This window comes from Cladophialophora immunda (assembly GCF_000835495.1).
Source record: "Cladophialophora immunda strain CBS 83496 unplaced genomic scaffold supercont1.2, whole genome shotgun sequence".
In the NCBI taxonomy this organism is placed as follows: Eukaryota; Fungi; Ascomycota; class Eurotiomycetes; order Chaetothyriales; family Herpotrichiellaceae; genus Cladophialophora; species Cladophialophora immunda.
This window is the reverse complement of record NW_015622542.1, coordinates 4,576,666-4,595,879: the sequence shown is the minus strand read 5'-3', so window position 1 is coordinate 4,595,879 and position 19,214 is coordinate 4,576,666. Positions and strand designations below refer to the sequence as shown.

General features: G+C 55.1%; 4 protein-coding genes across 5 annotated transcripts; all 4 read right to left on the bottom strand.

Moving 5' to 3' along the window:
- Positions 1–836: 836 nt before the first annotated feature.
- PV07_03856 (uncharacterized protein) lies at positions 837–4,122 on the bottom strand. Its single transcript, XM_016390616.1, has 3 exons — positions 3,671–4,122; positions 3,469–3,542; positions 837–3,333 (listed from the first exon to the last, which is right to left on the bottom strand). Exons 1-3 carry the CDS (start codon positions 3,910–3,912, stop codon positions 1,301–1,303), a joined length of 2,349 nt encoding a protein of 782 aa, XP_016252518.1. The 5' UTR covers positions 3,913–4,122; the 3' UTR covers positions 837–1,300.
- A 1,355-nt stretch (positions 4,123–5,477) lies between these two features.
- PV07_03855 lies at positions 5,478–7,369 on the bottom strand. 2 transcript variants are annotated; one of them, XM_016390615.1, is made up of 5 exons: positions 6,722–7,369; positions 6,621–6,671; positions 6,502–6,559; positions 6,215–6,437; positions 5,478–6,163 (listed from the first exon to the last, which is right to left on the bottom strand). In XM_016390615.1, exons 1-5 carry the CDS (start codon positions 6,914–6,916, stop codon positions 5,764–5,766), a joined length of 927 nt encoding a protein of 308 aa, XP_016252517.1. In that variant the 5' UTR covers positions 6,917–7,369; the 3' UTR covers positions 5,478–5,763. The 2 variants fall into 2 exon arrangements, with proteins under 2 accessions (XP_016252517.1, XP_016252516.1); XM_016390614.1 differs by having other exon boundaries at positions 5,478–6,437.
- Positions 7,370–8,215: 846 nt separating this feature from the next.
- On the bottom strand, positions 8,216–11,564 carry PV07_03854 (uncharacterized protein). The gene is made up of 5 exons (XM_016390613.1): positions 11,284–11,564; positions 10,536–11,230; positions 10,464–10,490; positions 10,068–10,417; positions 8,216–10,019 (listed from the first exon to the last, which is right to left on the bottom strand). The coding sequence occupies exons 1-5, from the start codon at positions 11,480–11,482 to the stop codon at positions 8,621–8,623; spliced, it is 2,670 nt and encodes an 889-aa protein (XP_016252515.1). The 5' UTR covers positions 11,483–11,564; the 3' UTR covers positions 8,216–8,620.
- Positions 11,565–14,357: 2,793 nt separating this feature from the next.
- Positions 14,358–19,033, bottom strand: PV07_03853 (uncharacterized protein). Its single transcript, XM_016390612.1, has one exon. It carries the CDS (start codon positions 18,695–18,697, stop codon positions 14,624–14,626), a length of 4,074 nt encoding a protein of 1,357 aa, XP_016252514.1. The 5' UTR covers positions 18,698–19,033; the 3' UTR covers positions 14,358–14,623.
- Positions 19,034–19,214: the final 181 nt, after the last annotated feature.

The following is a 19,214-nucleotide window of genomic DNA, read 5'->3' as shown; positions in this document are numbered from 1 at the left end:
CAGAGCTTGATCCGAAAACGCAGGGCCGCGGATCGCATCAAGGGGATGGGATGCAAGGGACCTCAGGCGTCGGCCATGCATGCATGGTACTTACCCTTACCCCCCTAACCTCTAACCTCAAACTACGAGGTCCATACAACATCCATATGCACGGGGATCTACATACATAGCTACATAAGTACATAGCTACATATACCACGCATGAGTCCATACAACATGCCACACGCAACATGCCACTCGCCACTTGCTCGCCACTTGCTCGCCACTTGCTTGCTACTTACTTGCTACTCCATGCACTTCGGTTACCGAACGGGCCCTGCGTGCCTGCCCTACCGCCTACCCTGCCACCTGCCTCCTACCGAGTCCCCTCCTCGTACAGCGAGGCGGACGCAGGGCGACTAGCGTCTTTCGTGTGCAGATCATCCAGTGATCACCGAGCGAGCACGGGAGGTGGGGTGGCAAAAGAAAAATGTCCCGCGCGCGCTGTGCTGTGCGTCGGATGGCTACTTGTCCATCGGAGTAGGAGCAGCTGGGAGGGACGGCTCGGACGGGTAGCGCGTGGGGTGGGATGTTTGAGGTGTGATAGCTGGTGATGGTGGTACCATTAACGCAGGGTGATACTGTGATACTGTGATACTGTGATATTATGTATGAGGCCCTGTGACGCGGATGGGGAGCTGGCCTTGTTCGAATAAACAGCGCATGGGTTCATCACCGCTGAGGAGGTCGTCACCGCTCGCCTACTAATTGACTGGCTCACTGACTGACTGATCGACTTCCTTACTTACCGGTTGACTAACATCATGGGACGGAGGGCTGAGAAGAAACAAACAGAGCCACTCGGTACTTAGGTATGCTTTATAACGTCTGGCGAGTATAGAGTAGTAGGTAGGCATAGGCAACTCGCAACAGCATCCATCCACCTCCCCGTTGTTCCCTCTCTCGAATCTCCTTCCGCAAACATCCCTCTCTCGTCCGATCCCAGATACAACAGGTTAGCTACTAGGTAGTCAACTTCTCGCCCCTGCACTCCGGCCGTGCGACCACTCTGCCTCACGACGTCAGTGGCTTTTCGTCCTCTCTCTCTCCCCCTCTTCCCGCACGTCCACGCGACTTGATATTTCTTCTTTCTGTAATGTTAGGGCCGCCACGAGGGAAAACTCCCCCAATGGCCAGTAAACACCCCCCCTGGGTCATGTAGAACTACTTGTAAAACCGTGTCCCGAATAAAAACCCCCATTCCACGCACCGAAAAGGAAAACGGTGGGCCAAAAAAACAAAAACAAAAACAAAAAAACGCTCAGAATGCCGCGTGATCACTCCCCGTCTCACTGCTGCCGCCATCGCTCCTCGCGTCGTCCCATTGCTCGTGAACATCCCACTCGAAGAGATCCTGCAAGCGCAGCTGGGAATTGCTTTCGGCGACCACGACCTCCACGGACCCGTCGCCTCGCTTCCCCGGCCGCCTCTCTTCCACCGTCCACTTCCCCCTCTCCTTGAGCAGGTCTTCCAGGCCGCGCTTCATGCCCTGGGTAAACGTGTGGTTCTTGCCCAGCATCTTGACGCGCCCTTCGAGGACTTGCCAGTACAACTCCTCGGTCAGGTCGAGATGCCCCTGTTGCTTATACAGCAGGGCAAGTAACCGGAGACTCTCCAGTCTTCGCGGGTGATTGTCGCCCAGCGTATCCTTCGAGTCCCGGATCGCGCAGCGGAGGACCGACACCGCCTCGTCGATGCGGTTCTGCCGCTCCAGGGAGCGATGCAGATTCGTCAGCGCCGAGATGGACTGCAAGTGTTTGGGCCCCAGTGCCGTCGACGAAACCTTGTAGACCTCGCGCAAGACCTGCTCGGCTTCTTGGAGCTTCCACTCCACGTTTAACATGAACCCATAGCAATACTTGGACGCGATGGCCCGCGGATCTTCCTGGCCGTAGTGCTGGACGAACTGCTCGTGCACCCCGCGGAGCGTTTCGCTCGTGATGTCGTGGTTACGCATCTGTCCGTTCGCCACGTAGACCATCCACCGCACAATGGTCGTGAGCGGGTGACTCGGCCCCAGTAACCGTTCCGCCACCAGATACGCACTCTGCATAATCGTCTTGGTGATGTCCCCTTGATCGTGCATCTGGAGGATCTGTAGTGTCTGGTTGAGCGCCAATAAAACTTTAGGATCTTGTCGCGGCACGAGCATCTTCTTGAACTCGGCGTCCGCGTCGGCGAGACTTCGTTGCGATAACGTATGGTTGCCTCTTCGCAGATAGATGCAGGCGGCGAAGCACCGCGCCACCCACTTCCACGAATGCTCGTGACCGCGTGAGCTTGCGGGGATGGAGATGGTGCTTTCCGGTAAATCCTGGGTGGCGTTCAGAATATTGCGTGGTAACTGAGGCATCTCCAGATTTGGGAGACTGATAAAATGTTCGCGGGTGGATTCATGGCATGTCGGACAGATCTGTTCATAGTCCATCGAGTCCTCGGACGAGCTGTCGGCGAACAATAGTGCCCAGCTCCGGATGTCGTCGTGGCCGCAAAGGGACTTCAAGGGCGGGGCGTCGACTAGCTGTAGTGCCATGTATTCCACGTCTCGGCCCAATTGGTTGCAGGTCATGACGGGGCTAGTGTCGTAGACCGTGCCAGCATGGCGGACCTGGTCTTCCACGGTGGCCAGGGGTTCATAGGGGGCAGGATAAGTATAAGACAGAGCCGCCGACAACGGGGCATCCTGGGGAGAAGAGACGGCATGGGCGCGTGACGACAAAGAGGGTGAAGCATCCGACGAGTAGGTGGTGGTGGTGGTGCTTTCCTTGGATGGGAAATAAGGACCGTGCCTTTGAGGCGGTGACACGGCCAGCGGGAGATATGGCGAGGCTGCGTGGTGGGGTGACCACCGCTGCGAAGGACTAGTCGGGGAATGTTGGTGGGCGAAAGCGGAGGTGGGGGCTGTGGAACACGAGGCTGGTCCTGGTCCTGGTCCTGGCACACTCGAGACCGACTCTGACGCAGCTCCCCTGGGCGAATCCTTGGCCGAAGGGACGTTTGCTGCGATCTCGGCCGGCGGCCGTCCTCTGGGAGCGGACGAGGGAGGCGGTGCTTCTTCGGCTTCTGCCTCAGGCTCGGGGGTATAGGCTCGCACATGAGCATATTGCTCTTGCTGTTGGTCTGCGGCGGTACTACATTTGACATTAGCAAGGGCAGAGGCGAGGAAATCCTCCTCGGTCATCTTCCGCCCCTTGATGTATTTGTTGAGGTCCTTGAGGGAGCGTTTGTGGCCATGGATCACAAACGCCGTCGACCGTTTACCGCTTTTTTGGCGAGTGTGGTGCAGCACCGCACCTGCAAGCTGCTCGTCAGCACAGGACAACAGGTAATTAGAATAAAAAGAGGAGCAGAAACAGCAGCAATCCCAGTCGCGCTCGTCTGGCAAATACCGCTACAAATATCTTTTAAGAAAGGGGGTGTCGAACTTACATATCTGATAGTCCTTGTCGGAGTAGTTCTTACTGATTCCCCACTGCGACAGTCGGGCTTTATACATCCGCTCCCTGGGTTTCAAAAAAGAATCAGCAAACAATTAATGCATGGGACGTTGAGCCCGCGGCCAGAATAAGACGAGTGGCTGGGGAATTTCGGCAGCTCTTGCCCATAACACACACACACAACACACACTCACGTTGCGCGGAAATTGTGCCGGTCTAATAGTATCCTCCTGACATCTCGCAAGGGGTGCTTTTCATACAGGATCCGGATCTCCTCCTTCACCGCCTGCCACTGAGCGGGAGCGGGGCCTTCGCGCGCCTCGAGAAGAGCAGAGGCAGAGGCGGGCGCCTGGGTTGATGCTGGAGCTGGAGCTGGTGCTGGAGCAGCAACATTCTCGACGGTCCATCCACGAGGATTGCCCAGGCTCAGGGCCATTGACTTGATGTTGTTCTGCGGTGCTCAGCGGTCATCACTGCCTAAAGTGAAGTTAGGGATCCAGAAAATGGCCGAAAGCTAGTCAGCTTCGAAGCAGGAGAAAAACAGCTCGACAATAAGGGCTTGCCTGGCCTGGCCGGCTGTACGCGGTTCCAAGGGCAGAAAGGAAAAAAGGAAAAAAAGGGTAATGTTTGCCTTGCGAGAGCGGCCTCTCACAAAGGAAGTCGACGAGGAGGGGTAATTTGGGTGGCCCGTGGGCGCAGTGGCTCGTCTTCATGTGTCGTGGCCCTTGGATGAGCCCATGCATCTCAACGCTACAGGCCCAGTTCCAAGGGCCCGTTGCATATGCATTGTCCCTTCTGTAGCCCAATCACCACCCACCCCGGCGACAGCGGCGTGGTTTTAGCTTGACACGTAGCCGACAAAGTAAGATTGCGGCCAAAACAAAGGCTGAAACCCTGGCCCCTCGGCGGCGGTAGCTGCCTCCAGCCTCGGGCGGTGGGTGGGATCGTCACCCGGGAGCAACATAGGAAAGGCAAAGACTTTCTGTGGAACTCGAGACGGCGGACGAGGACCCCCAGGGGAACATCTGAGGGTTTTAAATACTTGATGTGCGTCACTGCCGTCGGCCACTCCCCCAGAGCAGAGAATGAGACTCTCGTCATGGCATCGAGATGACGGTTCTTTCTCCTCTGCCTTTGGACTGGCACGGCTTCTCGCCTCTTCCCCTTGGGATGACCGGCAATCTCTGTGGACCATACGCCAATAAGACGACTGATGATCGCCCAAGGTGAGATTGAAGACTTTGCTCCCCTCCCTTGCCAGGAACTTGGCAGTGCCCAATATTATTGGTGTGGCTGGTATTGGGATTGCCATTCCCATTGCAAGCGCTTCAATGGCAACCTATTGACGTACTTACGGACTTTCAATTCCAGACGGGCCTTCAGGAAAGTCACCAGCAACAATCAAATCTAATCCCAGAGGAGAGTTTAATGGGGATGCGTATATACAATGGATATGCAAAAGATGGTTGCAAATGCGACAACGATACCACAGCTGTTGGAAGGTTGGTTTTCAAGGGCTCGTCTTCTTCAGCTTAGGACCTTCGCCCATAAGCGGATATCCCTAGGGGTCTCGCTTCCCTTCCTTTCCCCCGGTGCCATCTGCTGACCATAGCCCGTTGGATGCCCACCCAATTGGCCTCATTGTCCAACCATATCAGTCCCTTCAATGCTTTCACACCAATATTCTGGACACGTGATGCCGTCTGAACAATACCAGCTTCATCAAACAATCCGAAAGTTTGGGTTAATAAATGGGTAAGGCTCGGTCCGAAAATCTAAAGCGCGGCATTTGACGAAACCATCTCCGTTGTTGTCCAACCCATAAGCCCGGGTCAACTTCCAAAACATACCTGTCTCGGCATTGTACTCCATTCAATCTGTCAGTCCAGGGGATGATTGACGAAGACGGCGACGTCAATGACGAGCCCAGCGACTGGTGGTGAAACATTGGGCCACCCTATCCAAGGGAGCCCAACACACCAAAGGCTGGGCCAAAGAAAGAAAGAGAGAAAAAAAAAAAAGGGATACATCGGTCGATCCAGATCGGTCAATGGTAACGGTGATAAGGGGTAAGACTCCCCCTTGAAAGGCTGCCAGCATGACGAAGGTCCATGAGACACTGGGTTCCCTGTTGATGGCATTTGCCGCCGAGTGGCTGTGGCTGAAGCCTTTCTGCCGCCTTTGGTCGGGACAGCAGGCGAGACTGCTTTGAGTTCTCGTTGTCCTTGGTCCCTAGCAGTAACGAGTCTATGGGATAAGCAAACCGCCTCCAGTGCCATCATCCAACCTAACGACCAGATCTCCGCCCCGACTGGTCGATCGTTGAGGGCCGACGATCTTGAGCACTATGTGACCGAGGAAAGTCCTCTTTGGAGTCTGTTGAGCCTTGTCGCGTTGCTTGTGCTGGGAAATGTCGACTTGTCACCGCCTTGTCCGCGTCGAAGGTGTCGGGGCCGGGTTGTGATGGGGGTTGAGGACCTGAGGGGCCTCGACTTATCGTGGACTGCTGGTAAGCTGGCGGAGGATCGGATTCATGCTGTCCAATGTGTGCATATCCCGCTGTTTGATATCCGCTCGTCAGGTACTGACCAGGTTGCCCCGGTCTCGGCGCAAACGTTGCCGTGTTCACGGTGATGTTGAAACTGGGGGAGGGTTGATCGGGTCTTGCTTGACCTTGATAGTATGGACTGGGATTCGGTTGGATGTTGTGCGGCTGAGAATGGGAAGCGTATGCGTACTGAGGCTGAGGTTGATGGTACCCAGGTTGGGGAGGGCTACCGGGCATGTTCGATGTCATTGTAGCTCTCTCCTGCCGCCCAGTGTCAGCAGGCTCATTCGCCGCATCTCGCTTGACCCGGGGTTGCTGAGGTCGGTTTGTGCCGCCTTCTGACGGTCCCTTTTTCGCCCGACGCCTGGCGGTATCCGATTCTCTATAATCGTACGGATCTTTTCTATATTCTCCTGCGAACACAAAATTTTGTCAATCCTTGTTGTCATGCGTCTCCGCAAGAAAGTATAGGCGTACTGCTTTGTGTTTCCAAGTCCCAGTCTCTAGAATCATTGATGAGATCGCGAATGCTAACCTAATCGCAACGAAGGCGCTCAGCATGAGGGGGGCATCGCACAGTGGGGAAAGGCTCTTACGGCATTGAGCGCTCTTTTCGCTAGGATGTTGAAGCCCGTTCGTGTTTTATCCTGGCGATGGTCAGTTGAGACAAGCACACACTCCCCCGGGCTGGTCTCACCGTGGGATGTTGGGCCGACGTTATCTTTGCCGTGCGATCGACCCATCGTGTAATGTAATCGACCAGAACTGCGGCGTTGATGTTTTCGCCGGGAACAAAAAAGTGTATGGGCTGAAGATCTTCATCGCTGTCGTCAGAGTCATTATCGTCGTCTCGCTTCAGCCTCTTGCCCGACTTCGAGGGTTGTTTAGGCATGACGGGATAGTAGATCGGAGGGACGGTAGGCTAGAGGACACGGATCACGGGAGAGGCTGTTAGCAGCGGCGCTCCGGGTCGTGATGAACCTCGGTCGCAACACAGGCTAGCGGATTCAGGGAGAGGGCAGTGGGAAATCGAATGAGCATGCTTGAAGAGATGAGGCGGATCCAGACTCGATGGAAGCCAGAGAGAGATTAACCTGGAAGACTCGAGAGGTGACAAGATGATGCCTGGTTTGGTTTGCGGCAGTTCAAGAGTGCAGCCGCAGCCGATACATTTGCTGGCAGGTTGTCAGTTGGCAGTTGGCCGGACGGGGTGCCGCAGGCATGTGCAGCAGGAAGGGGATGAGTTGTCAACGAGGTTAAGTAAGAGCCACTGAATCAGACGAGCCAACACGGGACAGGACCTGATGCATGAGAGAGAGCAAATGAAAGGTCGAGTCGAAGGCTGCGACCGCGAGAACACATGATGCCCAGTGGGCGACAAGGTCCAACATTTTACCCCGCCGTCGTGCATCATCGTGTTTGTGCTCTGCTGTTGCTTTGAAGCCGCCTTCTGAGCTGCCTGCCTCTCCTTCTCCCCCCGTAGCCTGCCCAGTGCCCAGTCAGTGCCCACTTTCGCGAGTCCGAGTCCCTCCAGCACCAGACTTGTTTCCAAGAACGTCACCCTCGGAGCGAGGTCCTCCGTGGATTACCGCCGCGTGCTCATTGATGGCAGGACGAGGTGGGAACCCCCAAATCTTTGGCGCGTGTTTTAGCGATATCTCAGGAACCAATGTGGCGGCTGGTTGTTGGATGATGGAAGATGAAGACCAACGGTGAGGGGCAGCAAAGCCCCATTCTGGCTGCCAGAGTCCTGGTGCAATCGGCCGATGGGCTCCCAGGAGAAATAACCCGACTCAATCACAGCATGTCCAGCCCGAGAAGCCCTGACAATCCAAGTCTATTTGAAGTAAGCCATTTTCCCCAGGCGCACCGAGTAGAGAGCTGGCGACCCAGGGCTCTGGTCCGTAGATGGCAACGGCTGACCGATGGTCGAACAAAATCCTCGAGGGGTTCTCATGTCGGGTGAGCTGCAGTCAGATTGGGTCGGCCTCCCTGCAATGACCTTGAGAGGAAATGCTACGCCGCGCAAATGTCGCCTTGCTGCCGAGTGTGGGGCCGGATAAACGACCGAGCAAGTGGAGGACAGACTGACTAGGCAGAGATTCGGGGCAAGGAAGAGGGGTGTCCAACGGGCGGCCACAGCGCCTGGTCGAGGGGCTCCGAAGACGGCCAAGGAACAGTATAGAGACATGTATATACGCACGTCCATGGACGCAGATGTCGAGGCCGTTGTCGAAACAAGGTTGTCACCATGTCAACGGCCCGATAGGCACTATCAAGGTCGACTCCGACACTCGGCAGCCAGCTTACAGGAGAAGCACGGTGTCAATGTGGCTCACCGCTTCTTCTCGGCCGCAGGGGTTTGTTCCGGCAAGCCAGACTAGTCGACCAGCGTGCTGCGACCGACAAGACGTTCACACAAACCCATCTGAGTAGGAGATATATAAATGGAAAGGAGTGAAGGTCAAACCTAGCAAGATATGACGACTACGTTGTGTGGCCCAAAAGGGGAAGTCAGCCTCGTCCGCAAAGGGTGCACACTGCCCACCCCAATCTGTCACCCCGGCCTCACCCTCATATGATCCCTCTCGTGAAACTAAGTCTGTGCTGCCGGTAGCTGGAAGCTAGCATCCTGGGTCAAGGGGATGTTCGTATCGATCGTGACGGCCATCGTTGCATTGTCATAGGAGAAGGTCGAATTCTGCGCACCAGGGATGCTGAGGGTTTGTGGCGCTGATCTAACGTTGCAAACTGTGATCCGCTCGATACTAACATTGGCTGGATAACTGTAGTCGCCCGACATCGAGAAAGCTCCGTTGGTGTACGTAAAGTTGATATGTGTTGTGCTAGGTTGATCGATCATGAGCCCATCGTCGATGTAGAGGGAACCCTTAGCCGCCCCATCCGTGCCAGGTGCAATCAAGAGATGAAACCCTTTCGTACGCAACTGTGCTGTAGTGTTTGCACTCTCCACTCGGAGAGGGAGGATTGCACCGCCACGAACATGAAGTGGGATGGTTGTAAAGTTGACATTGTTCAAGGTGACCACCGAGCCGTTTCCTCGCACCGGACTAAATCCGTGGTTCCAGTCGTAGAATATATCGTCAGGTAGATAAATGCGTACGGTCGTTTTATTCTCAGCCGTGACGGGAGACACCAGCAGTGAATTTCCGAAGAAGAACTGGGCATCGATGCCAAAAGTCTTTGCGTCTTCGGGATAGAGATAGAACATCGGGTTCAACACAGGCGTTCCCGTTTGTGTCTGGGTCCAGAAAGCAGTATACAGATAGTCCAGAGCACGGTAGCGAATGTCAATGGCGTTCCTCGACGCTTGGGCTGTAAGCGGCCAACGGTATGCTTCTTGAGGCCGGTCTCCGAGCTCATTGTGATTCCGGTAGAACGTCTGGAAAGCCCCCAACATCATCCAACGCGCACAGAGTGTTTCGGTAGAGTTTCCAGAGTAACCGCAAATATCACTGCCAACCATTGGCAGCTGGAAGATGGAAGCAAAGTTCAACATGTCCGAGATACTGATCTCGTACTGGCTCCAGTCAGCACGGTTGTCCCCTGTCCAATGGCCAACATGGGCACCGGCTCCAAGGAAGGTGCTGCGAGTAATAACGAGCGGCCGCTCGCCAGGACGTCGGTTGAGAAGTGCGTTGCGTGAAGTCGACGACATCATAGTTCCGTACATGTTGTGAGTGTCGTATTCAACAAGCCCGTTGTAGTGGACAAGGTCGGTGTTCAGTGTCTTGTTCGACAGGCTACCAGCTGCATTTTGGATCATGTAAGGAGGATTGATGAGCTTTCTGCCTGGAAGACCTAGCATATTGCCTGTAGTCGGTGCTTGTCGTTTGGAGTTTGATGGTGGTTGGAAATCCGCTGGGAACCCCGGTAGGGCAATAGCCGGACCATTTCGCAGCGCCGCCGGTTTTGGTGGGAACCCGTTTTCTTTGGCAAATGCGCTCGGGTTCGAACATGGATAGTTGCAAAAGCTGGCGAACGGTTAGCAAGCCAATGCAAAATGATAGGACGACTCATACTTTGAGGCTTCATTCATGTCAATCCAAAGTCCGGAAATATCCACCCCAGTCTCGGGGCTGAAGAAGGACGCAAACTCGCCATTCCAATAGTCTTGGGTATCTGGATGGAACCAATCCGGGAACACGGTTGGGCCAGGCCAGACGACGCCCTCGAACACTGACCCGTCAGTCCGCTTCATGAAGACATCCGAACTGTTGCCGTTGTTGAACGCCGAGTAGTTCTGATATGCGACTGCCGGATCGACCATCATGATATAATGTTGCTGGTGGGCGTGAAGATAAGCTACCAACTCGCGCATCTTGTGCAGGGGGAAGCGTTGTGGATCCAATGTGAAGACCTTGCGGGCATCCTATCCCCATGTCAGTAGCTTCCTACGATGATTCCAGTAATATTACCATGTAGTCAATGTCCGTCCACATGGTCTGACGTCGTTAGCCCAAACCTCTCTCGATAGACTGGGTGCCTACCTCCAAGGGAATGTTGGCTGCACTATAGTTGTGCACAACTTCGGCCACGTCCCAAACGTCTCTGTAGCCATATCTGCACTGGTGGAATCCGAAGGTCCAATACGCCATCATCGCTGGTTTCCCAACGACCTCGGAGATTTGCTGAGAGACTTCAATTGGGGAGGGTCCAGCAAGGAAGTAGAAGTCCAGAACACCCCCAAGAGTGTTATATTCGAGGTATTGGCCAGCGGTGTCGTTAATCTTGATATCCATACCGTTGGAGTTCAAGAACAGCACCCCATGTGTGCCATTGGATCCTCGGTGATCAAGGTATACTGGATGATTCCCGTACAAGTTGGTGCCCTGGGGGATGCCATAAGCATCACGGGACCACAAGGTCCTTGTGTAATTGGAAGTGTTCAATCTGAAGTGATCCGAGTGTTCACCAAGCCCGTACAGATTTGGGTGGCTGGGCAACGACGTCCGGAGTCTGAGATATTGAGACTCGAAAATGATGGGTGACCCAGACGTATTGAACAGGACCTCTCCCGAAGACCGAGAGACAGAGAAGCTGAAAGGGTTTTCCGTGTAGTCAAACACAAGCTCAGCATTGGAGGCTGTAGAACCCTCTGTGACATTGGGACGAGGAAGAACCGACTGTGGAACCTGATAGACAGTCTGGTTCTGGTCCTCGATGATGACATGAAGCCTCGTAGCTCCCCAGCAGGTTAGCAACAACACACGGATGACCCACGGACAACGAGCATACCAGATTGATACTCCACAGTGAGGGTTAGATTGCGTAAGTCAGTGCCATAGATATTACAGGCGGGCCCGGCGAGGTTGAGATCGGCTGTCAAACCATTCGCAGTCTGCTGGACGTTGGTCGCACGGTAGCCTGGACAGGCCTTCTGAGCAACGGCCACCCCAGAAGCAAAGAGGCCCAACAGGATAGAAGTCAACTTCATCTTCGCCAGGAAGGTACTCTGGGCAATGAACAGATGGATGAAGTCCAGCACACAGCTGAAGTTGGGCGACCGCCCTGTTTAAGAAGCACAGAGAGGCCTGCTCGACCAGCTGGCTCCGCGCATCCCGGATGGAGGCAATGCTGGACAGAGGCATATTTTCTCGCTGGAGCTGCAAGAGCTCTTTTGACCAGTTGCCGCCTACAACGTCAGAGCTGGAGTCGAAAAAGAGGCACAAGCATCCCCCATCATCCAGTCAAGCTCCAGCTTACCCCACAGAGTCGCATTGCGATCAACCTGGCGCGGAGTCACGGACTGGAAAAGGCGTGCTGCAGAAGATGGGATTCTGGGGGAAAAGCAGGCTCAGAGTCCAATGGAAAGGCGATGGTGCCTGGCTAGAAGCTCCCATGGTGTCGTCGAAGATTCAAAACTGGTTAAACTGCGGAGGAAGAGGGACAAAGTGACATTGGGAGAGCCTGGGAGGGGGCTACATTGCCAAGCGGTGACATTGAGCAAATTCCACCGAGTATTTTATCCAGACGAGTAGAAAGAGGGAGGTGGAGAGGAATGCTCGTCACCAGGCTTAGGACAGGAGATGATTGACAAGAATAAGCAGGCAAACGAGGCCTCCATCATGCTGGAGTTCGTATTCGTGTTGCTCTCCCGCACCCAAGCCCGGCTTTCCCATCCACAGCCTTATCAAGTCTCTCCGGCAAGGCTGGCCATGTATCTACCGACTTCTGCACCGGCCAAGGAGATGTCCTCTCACAAAGAACGTCCTCGTGGACTGAATCTGGAAGGTCGGCAATGATCTCCTTAGCGATAAGGTGGGCATCTCCTCCTCGCTGTTGGAGCTACCGGCAGTCGGCCGGAGCAGCTTGACTGTGGTATAGACGACATCAATCGATATACAGCGAGTATATATACGCATGTACCTCCAACGGCTATGAGCTGCCACGGCAAACACAGCAAGTCCGAGGGATGAAGACAGGGCTTGACCAGCCACGCACCGCAAAAAGATGGTGTACTTGAATGTTCTTGCACTCGCCCTCCTCCTCCCCACTCCCTCATTCTCACAGACAACCCCCATCGATGTCCGCGAAGCCACCATCTCCAGCATCCACAACTCTCTGTTCTCTGGCCTCACCACCTGCCGGGGCATAGTAAGCGCCTTCATAGCCCGGATCGAGCGCTTCAACCCGGACATCAACGCCATCATCACGCTGAACCCGGATGCTCTGTCGATAGCCGACTCCCTGGACCAGTCCCTCTCGCGGGGCAATGCCACAGGGCCACTCTTCTGCATCCCCATCCTCCTCAAGGACAACTATGACGCCCTCCCCATGCCCTCAACGGGCGGCTGCTTGGCCCTGAACGCCTCGAAGCCCGCCCAAGACGCCCCCGCCGTGCGTGCGTTCCGCAACGCCGGCGCCGTGATACTGGGCAAGTCGAACCTGCACGAGCTGGCACTCGAGGGCCTCTCGGTGTCCAGCCTGGGCGGGCAGACCATCAATCCATACGACTTCACCCGCACGCCGGGAGGGAGCTCAGGCGGCACGGGCGCAGCAGTGGCCGCCTCGTTCGCAGTGTTCGGTACAGGGACCGACACGGTGAACTCGCTGCGCAGCCCAGCCAGTGCCAACAACCTGTTCAGCTTCCGGCCAACACGGGGCCTGATTTCGCGCGCGGGCGTCATCCCCATCTCGTACACCCAGGATACCATCGGCGCGATAGGGCGATGCCCGCTGGACATCGCCACCGCCATGACCGTCATGGCCTCGGTCGGCTACGATCCCGCAGACAACGTGACGTCGGCGATCCCGCCCTCGGTCCTGGGCACCGACTACACGACGTTCATATCGCAGGGGACCCGGACGAACCTCACGGGGATGCGCATCGGGGTGCTCGAGGGGTTCTTCAACCGCGCGGCGAGCAACGAGACGACGCCGGTCAACGACGCCATGGACAACGTCATCTCCGTCCTACAGGCTCAGGGGGCCAGCGTGGTCCTCATCAACGACACGGCGACGTATAACGCGACGGCCATCTCGGCGCAGATGGACGTGCAGACGTCCGAATACCGCGAAATGCTCAGCCACTACCTTGCGAGCGACAACCTGACGGGGCCGCATCCGCGCAGCATGCCCCAGCTCTACACGGCCAACCAGACGACGCCCGAGTTCCTGGTCATCCCGTCGCAGTACTCGTACGTGGAGACGGCGCTGGTCTCGTCGACGTCCAACGCGTCGTACTTCGTCAAACAGGCCCGGATCGCCAACCTGACGCGGGCCCTGCACGCCACGATCCTCACCAACCAGCTCGCCTGCGTGGTCTACCCGGAGCAGAAGAACCTGGTCGTCCCCATCGGCTCGCCCAGCCAGTCCGGCCGCAACGGCATCCTGGCCGCCGTGACGGGCTCCCCCGTCATCACCGTGCCGATCGGCTTCTCGCCGCCCTCGGCCACCGCGCCCATCGGCATCCCCATCGGCATGGAGATCCTGGGCCTGCCCTGGAGCGAGGGCACGCTGTTGCAGGTGGCCAAGGCCGTCGACGACGTGCTGCACGCCAGGAGGATGCCCGTGACGGCCGGCTTGAACGAGACCGTCGAGCTCACAACGGCGTACACCCAGGTGCCGCGGGTGGTGCCCCTCGGGGCGAAGAATATAGACAAGGCTGCCTATCCTCTCGGCGTGTACTGATTGATATCGACACAGCCATTTACCCTAAGTACGAAGGAAAAAGTTCAAAACAATTCTCGAATAGCAAAAGAACAAAGGTCATGCCGTTTGCACATCATTCCGCCTACAAGGACATCAATGTGCTTTATAACTACCGTTCAAGCCAGGATCCCTAAGAAATCTAGTCGATTATCACGGCCGTTCGTAATAGCTCACCATGTATTAATACTCTCATCGTTGCCATGTAGTATCTGTGGTATCTCGAAGTGCCGTCAATCGTGATTCTAGCAATCATCTGCCGCTCAGCCCATATTAGCGGAGTCCAGAATAGCAAAGAAGTCCAATGCACAGCCCCTAAGTCATCAACTAAGGGCACTCCATGGCACCCAAATTCTAGCCTTAAACAAAAGGAAGATCGTGGTCTATCACATCACAAGATGGCTCCCTGGTCTGCTGTCGGATCCTCCTACTCTGTTGCCACCGTGGTACTGGTACTCTCCCTCTGTTTCCTCAGTTCCTCCTCGATGAGGCTTTGCTTCTTGACATACTCCAACACAATCTCTTCTTCTGTTCTCTCTCTCGTAAGTTCTTCCTGGCGCTTGGAGTCTTCCTCCTGCGATACAGTTATAGCCCGCTGTAATTCTTCGTCGTTCTCGTTCTCGTCAACTGTAGCTTCCTTGGCGGCAGTGACTGATTCTGTATGTCCATTCGTGGCCGTCAGTGCAGCTTCCCGATCTGTAAGCTCTTTCTTCTTCAGTTCGTTTTCGGTGTGAAGCTTTTTAGTCTCTTCAAGCTTGCGCATGAACCTTTCGTCGTAGTCGGTGTCCAATCCAGAATCACTGTCATCCAAATGGTGGTGATCTTGATACGCCAGATCTGGATCCTGATCTCCTGCAGCCTGGGCCAGCTTGTGCTCTTCCAGACTCTGCGCAAGAGCCTTTTCGAGTTCGGCGTCATGCTCGTCCTCTGGCTTTTCTGTAGTTGTGGATAAGGTACCGCTCCGTCGAGCATGTTCTTCTTGAGCTCTCTTGAATTCTCGGATGCTAGCCTGGATGGCTTGTTGATATGCTGCATCAGAATACTTGTTCGGATCATGGCCTGAACTGTGCAGGTCCAGGAGACTCGCTCGAAGTGCCCTTTCAATGACAGCATCTTCCATTGGGTTGCCTGTACTAGTTGAACTTACGGAATGCTTGATTGCGTGCTCATAGTCAGCCAGGACGTTGTCTTGGGACTGCGAGGGCGTATTGCCACGGCTGAGCGAAGAGTCCAGACTGGAGAGAGAATGGCTGTGCTTGAGATGGTGGCTGGTTTCGTGGTCGAAGGGACAAAATTTGCATCGGCTCTTAATCTTGCCACCACTCTTGCTTTTTCTCCTCTCTTCCCTTTTAATCTCTTTTTCACGGCGTTGTAATTCCTTTTCTTCCTGTTTCAACTGGTCCCTTCGTTCAGCAAGAGCCTTTCTTTCATCCCAGCTCAGGTGTCGCGTGTTTCTGAATCCGTGAATCAATTCAACAGAATCCGTCTTGGTCCTCGTGATAATGTGACTTTCAATTGCCACCTTGCGATCGTTTCCGTACAGTTGCCCATGCTTTCGAGTTTCCAGCCTGCCATCTTTCCAAGCCGTGACAATTCGTTGTCTTTGTTCTGGAGTACTGTTTTTCCAATCCTCAAAACCTTGCGCTGTCCGAGCCGCGATGATGTAATTCTGCACGGAGCTTCCAAAGTGTTTGGAAATCTCGCTGTAGATGCCTTTGGCAGTGTATCCCGGGAGTCCCCATATACCCGCCGCAGGTTTGAGGACTAAGCCGCCGATGCCTTTGGCTGCTCCCTTGAAGAAACCAGCTGCACCCTCTTTCTTGGCCCCTGCTAGTGGCTGAGTGACTAGACCTGTGATGCCGTCATAGAAACCATATCCAAACTCTTTGCCTGCCACCCGCAAGCCGGAATGAAGTCCCACGATCTTTTCGTTCTGTCGCACGGTCTCATCTCCGTATAATTTCGGTGCATTGTGGAATCCTTTTGCTAGAGACAGTGTAAAATCCATGGGCGACTTGACACCAGCTGAAATGATTTTACCAGCCGCTTTGGCGCCAGATATGGCCGTGTCCAGCGAGACTTGTCCGACTTCTTCGCCGACGCAGGGGTCACGATTTCCATTTGCTGCCGGCGAACCAGAGCGGGATCGGGATCGGTGGTGAGACAGGCTATGATGGCGGTGATGATGGGAAACTTTTGATGATCCATCTGCGGTCAAGACGGTCGACATGGATGAAGGTGCCGCGGCGGTTGTGCCCGACGAAATTGACTGCTGAGATTGGACGGGCGTGATCGTTGCCGCTGTTGCACCCGCAACTTCAGAAGACTGGCGTTCCGAGGGCGCGACGGGTGTGGAAGTGCCACTATTTGAGCGTCTCTCGTGGATTTCTTTCAATTCTCCCGAGGCGGTCTTCAATGACTTGAGGATTTCAACCGGGAAATCTGCGATACCCATGGAAAGATTTCCAAGTGTTCCAATCAAAGCAGCTGCACCGCCAGATATTGGCTCCCACGGCCCGTCTTCTGTCTCATACTCTCGGGGACGGTAAAGTTTCAGGTCCGAGAAGTCCAGCAGGCCCTCAGTTCCGAGAACAGTGGCTGCAAGCGGCGACAGACGGATATCCGTCCGCTTCACACGCCAGACAGCAACGCTCGACGGATCCAACGAGCATCTGAGGCTCGACATGTGCAACTGCTTGTGAAAAGACTGTGCGCCAGCTTCACAACCATCCTCTGCCTTGATCTTCATGCTCAGGTCCTTTGCGCGTTCGAGGGACTCCGGCTTTAACGCCTCCAAGATCGAGTGGGCAAGCTTGTCGGCATTCAAGTTCTTGTACGCAATGGGTACTGGGCCTGCGCCGGCCCTGGCGGTCATTGACCCCCAGAACGGTTGATCGCCAAAGAATGGAACTACCACCGTTGGTCGACCGGCTAATATACCGGCAGCAGTTGTACCTGCACCACCATGATGCACCACGCACGACACGTGTTGGAATAGCCAATCGTGAGGGCAATTCCCAATCATGAAGACACCCTCCGGTATTCCTAACTCATTGGCACCGAGCCCACCCCAGCCTTTAGAGACTATCGCTCGCTGGCCAGTCTTTTTGATGGCGTCAAATATCATCTTAGTCATGGCATTCGGATCATCGACCACGATAGAGCCGAAGCCAATGTAGACAGGAGGTGGTCCGGCAGCTAAGAAGTCTGCTAGGTCTTGTGGTGGAGTATAGTTGGTAGATAGGTTGAGGAAGAAGAAACCCGATATGTCGATATAGCTGCCCCAGTCTGGTGGTTTCGGGATCAAAGCCGGCGACCAACAGTAAGTCCACGGAATGCGCAATCGGCTGACCATGCCGGGCGCCCACATGATACTCACGGGTTCCAAGCCCAGACTTCTCTCCCGAAACCTGTTGATAACATCCCCCAGGCCCTGCCAGGTCAACATGTCCACCAGGGCATAGGTGACAAAATTTGTAATACTGGAGTCTGTATTCGAAGAGATGATATTCGCGAGAGGATGTGGAAAAGACTGCGTTGGCGACCAAGGCATGGTGAACATCAGATGTAGGGGAACGCCCAACTTCTCTGCAATGTGCACATGAGCAAAGCTCGGTGGGTTCGCAATGATTGCGTCTGCGACAAAGGGCTTCAGAGTCGGATCTATGCCGAAAGACATCGCACTGTCGAAGCTGCGCGCATCCATATTATCATCGCTGAGTGGCATGCCCATACCGTCTCCAGCCTCAATGCAGGATCTCCAACAACCTGTGACGATTTCGTAGATGCCTTTTCTTCGCTTGCCCACGTCTCCACTTTTGAGGGAATCCATGCCCGGCATAAGACCCGGATTCTTGACCATAAACGCCATGAGCTCGGCGGGATCTCCTCCTATGCTGAAGAATTCCAGACCGTTCTCTCTGACGAATTGTTTGAACGTGGGATGGGTGGCGATTCTGACACGGTGCTTGTATTTGTTCTTCAACACCTGGCCCAATGCCACAAAGGGCTGCACGTCTCCTCTGCTGCCCACGATTTGAATCACAATGTTCATAGGCGGTGGAGGAAGGCCGTCCACCTCTCCCAGCCCCTCGGGAACGGGTGGCTCTGAGGGAGGTTTCTGCCTCGACAACTCCAATTGGCGGCGCAGAGCAGGCAAAAGCAAGCTCGTGAGCTTGCCCTTGTGCTGGTTGATGTTGATATTGACTCGGCCATCACTGGCTATCCGTGCGCCCGTATCAAGGCCGTTCTGACTTATGTCCAGCTGTCCGTACTCCGCGCCATTGTAGGCTGGCGGAGGGACATCCTCCAGGTGGGGAGAGACGCCGCCATGGTGCCGTATATGTCCTTCTGGCGAAGAATTGGACACATTTGGCTCTCTTGGACCACCACACGCCTCCTCTTGAGCAGCTGCAGCTGCCGCTTCCGCTTCTTCTAGGATGATGGGAGGGATAGGTTCGCCTTGTCTCGGTGGGGTAGCGGGGGGATCTGAGTTAGACATTATCGCACCTAACTAGACATTAAGGATGGACAGGTCTGATCTGAAAGGGAAAGAGACTGCCTTGGGCAGGCAGGAGAGGGCAGGAAAGCAGCAACTAGAGGGGGCGAGAAATATGTAGACGGCAAAGGTGAGAGGGCCGAGGGGGACGCTGAAAGGGTGTCGACCGTCGGGTCACTTGAAGTCAGGTGGGCATGAGCGGTGACAGGGACGTAATCACTGCTATGGGTGATACCACAGGAAGAGAAGATCTCGAAGGTTGCCGGCAAAGGGTATATCATCATTTTTCTTGTCGCAGGGGACCGCAGACATCATCGCCAGGGCTCTGCAACATTGAAGCCGCGAACCACAGAAGGAGGATGTTGAACTAATGCCGCTGTGACAGGTTTGCAGCTGGACTGGGCGACGCTTAACCGGAGCCAGTCGCTGCAGACAACACCTAGCTAGCTCACAGGCCAGAGGGTTAGTTTAGGCAGTAGAGCCCTCGAGCGCCTTTACCCGTAGAGCCTGCGGGCGAGCC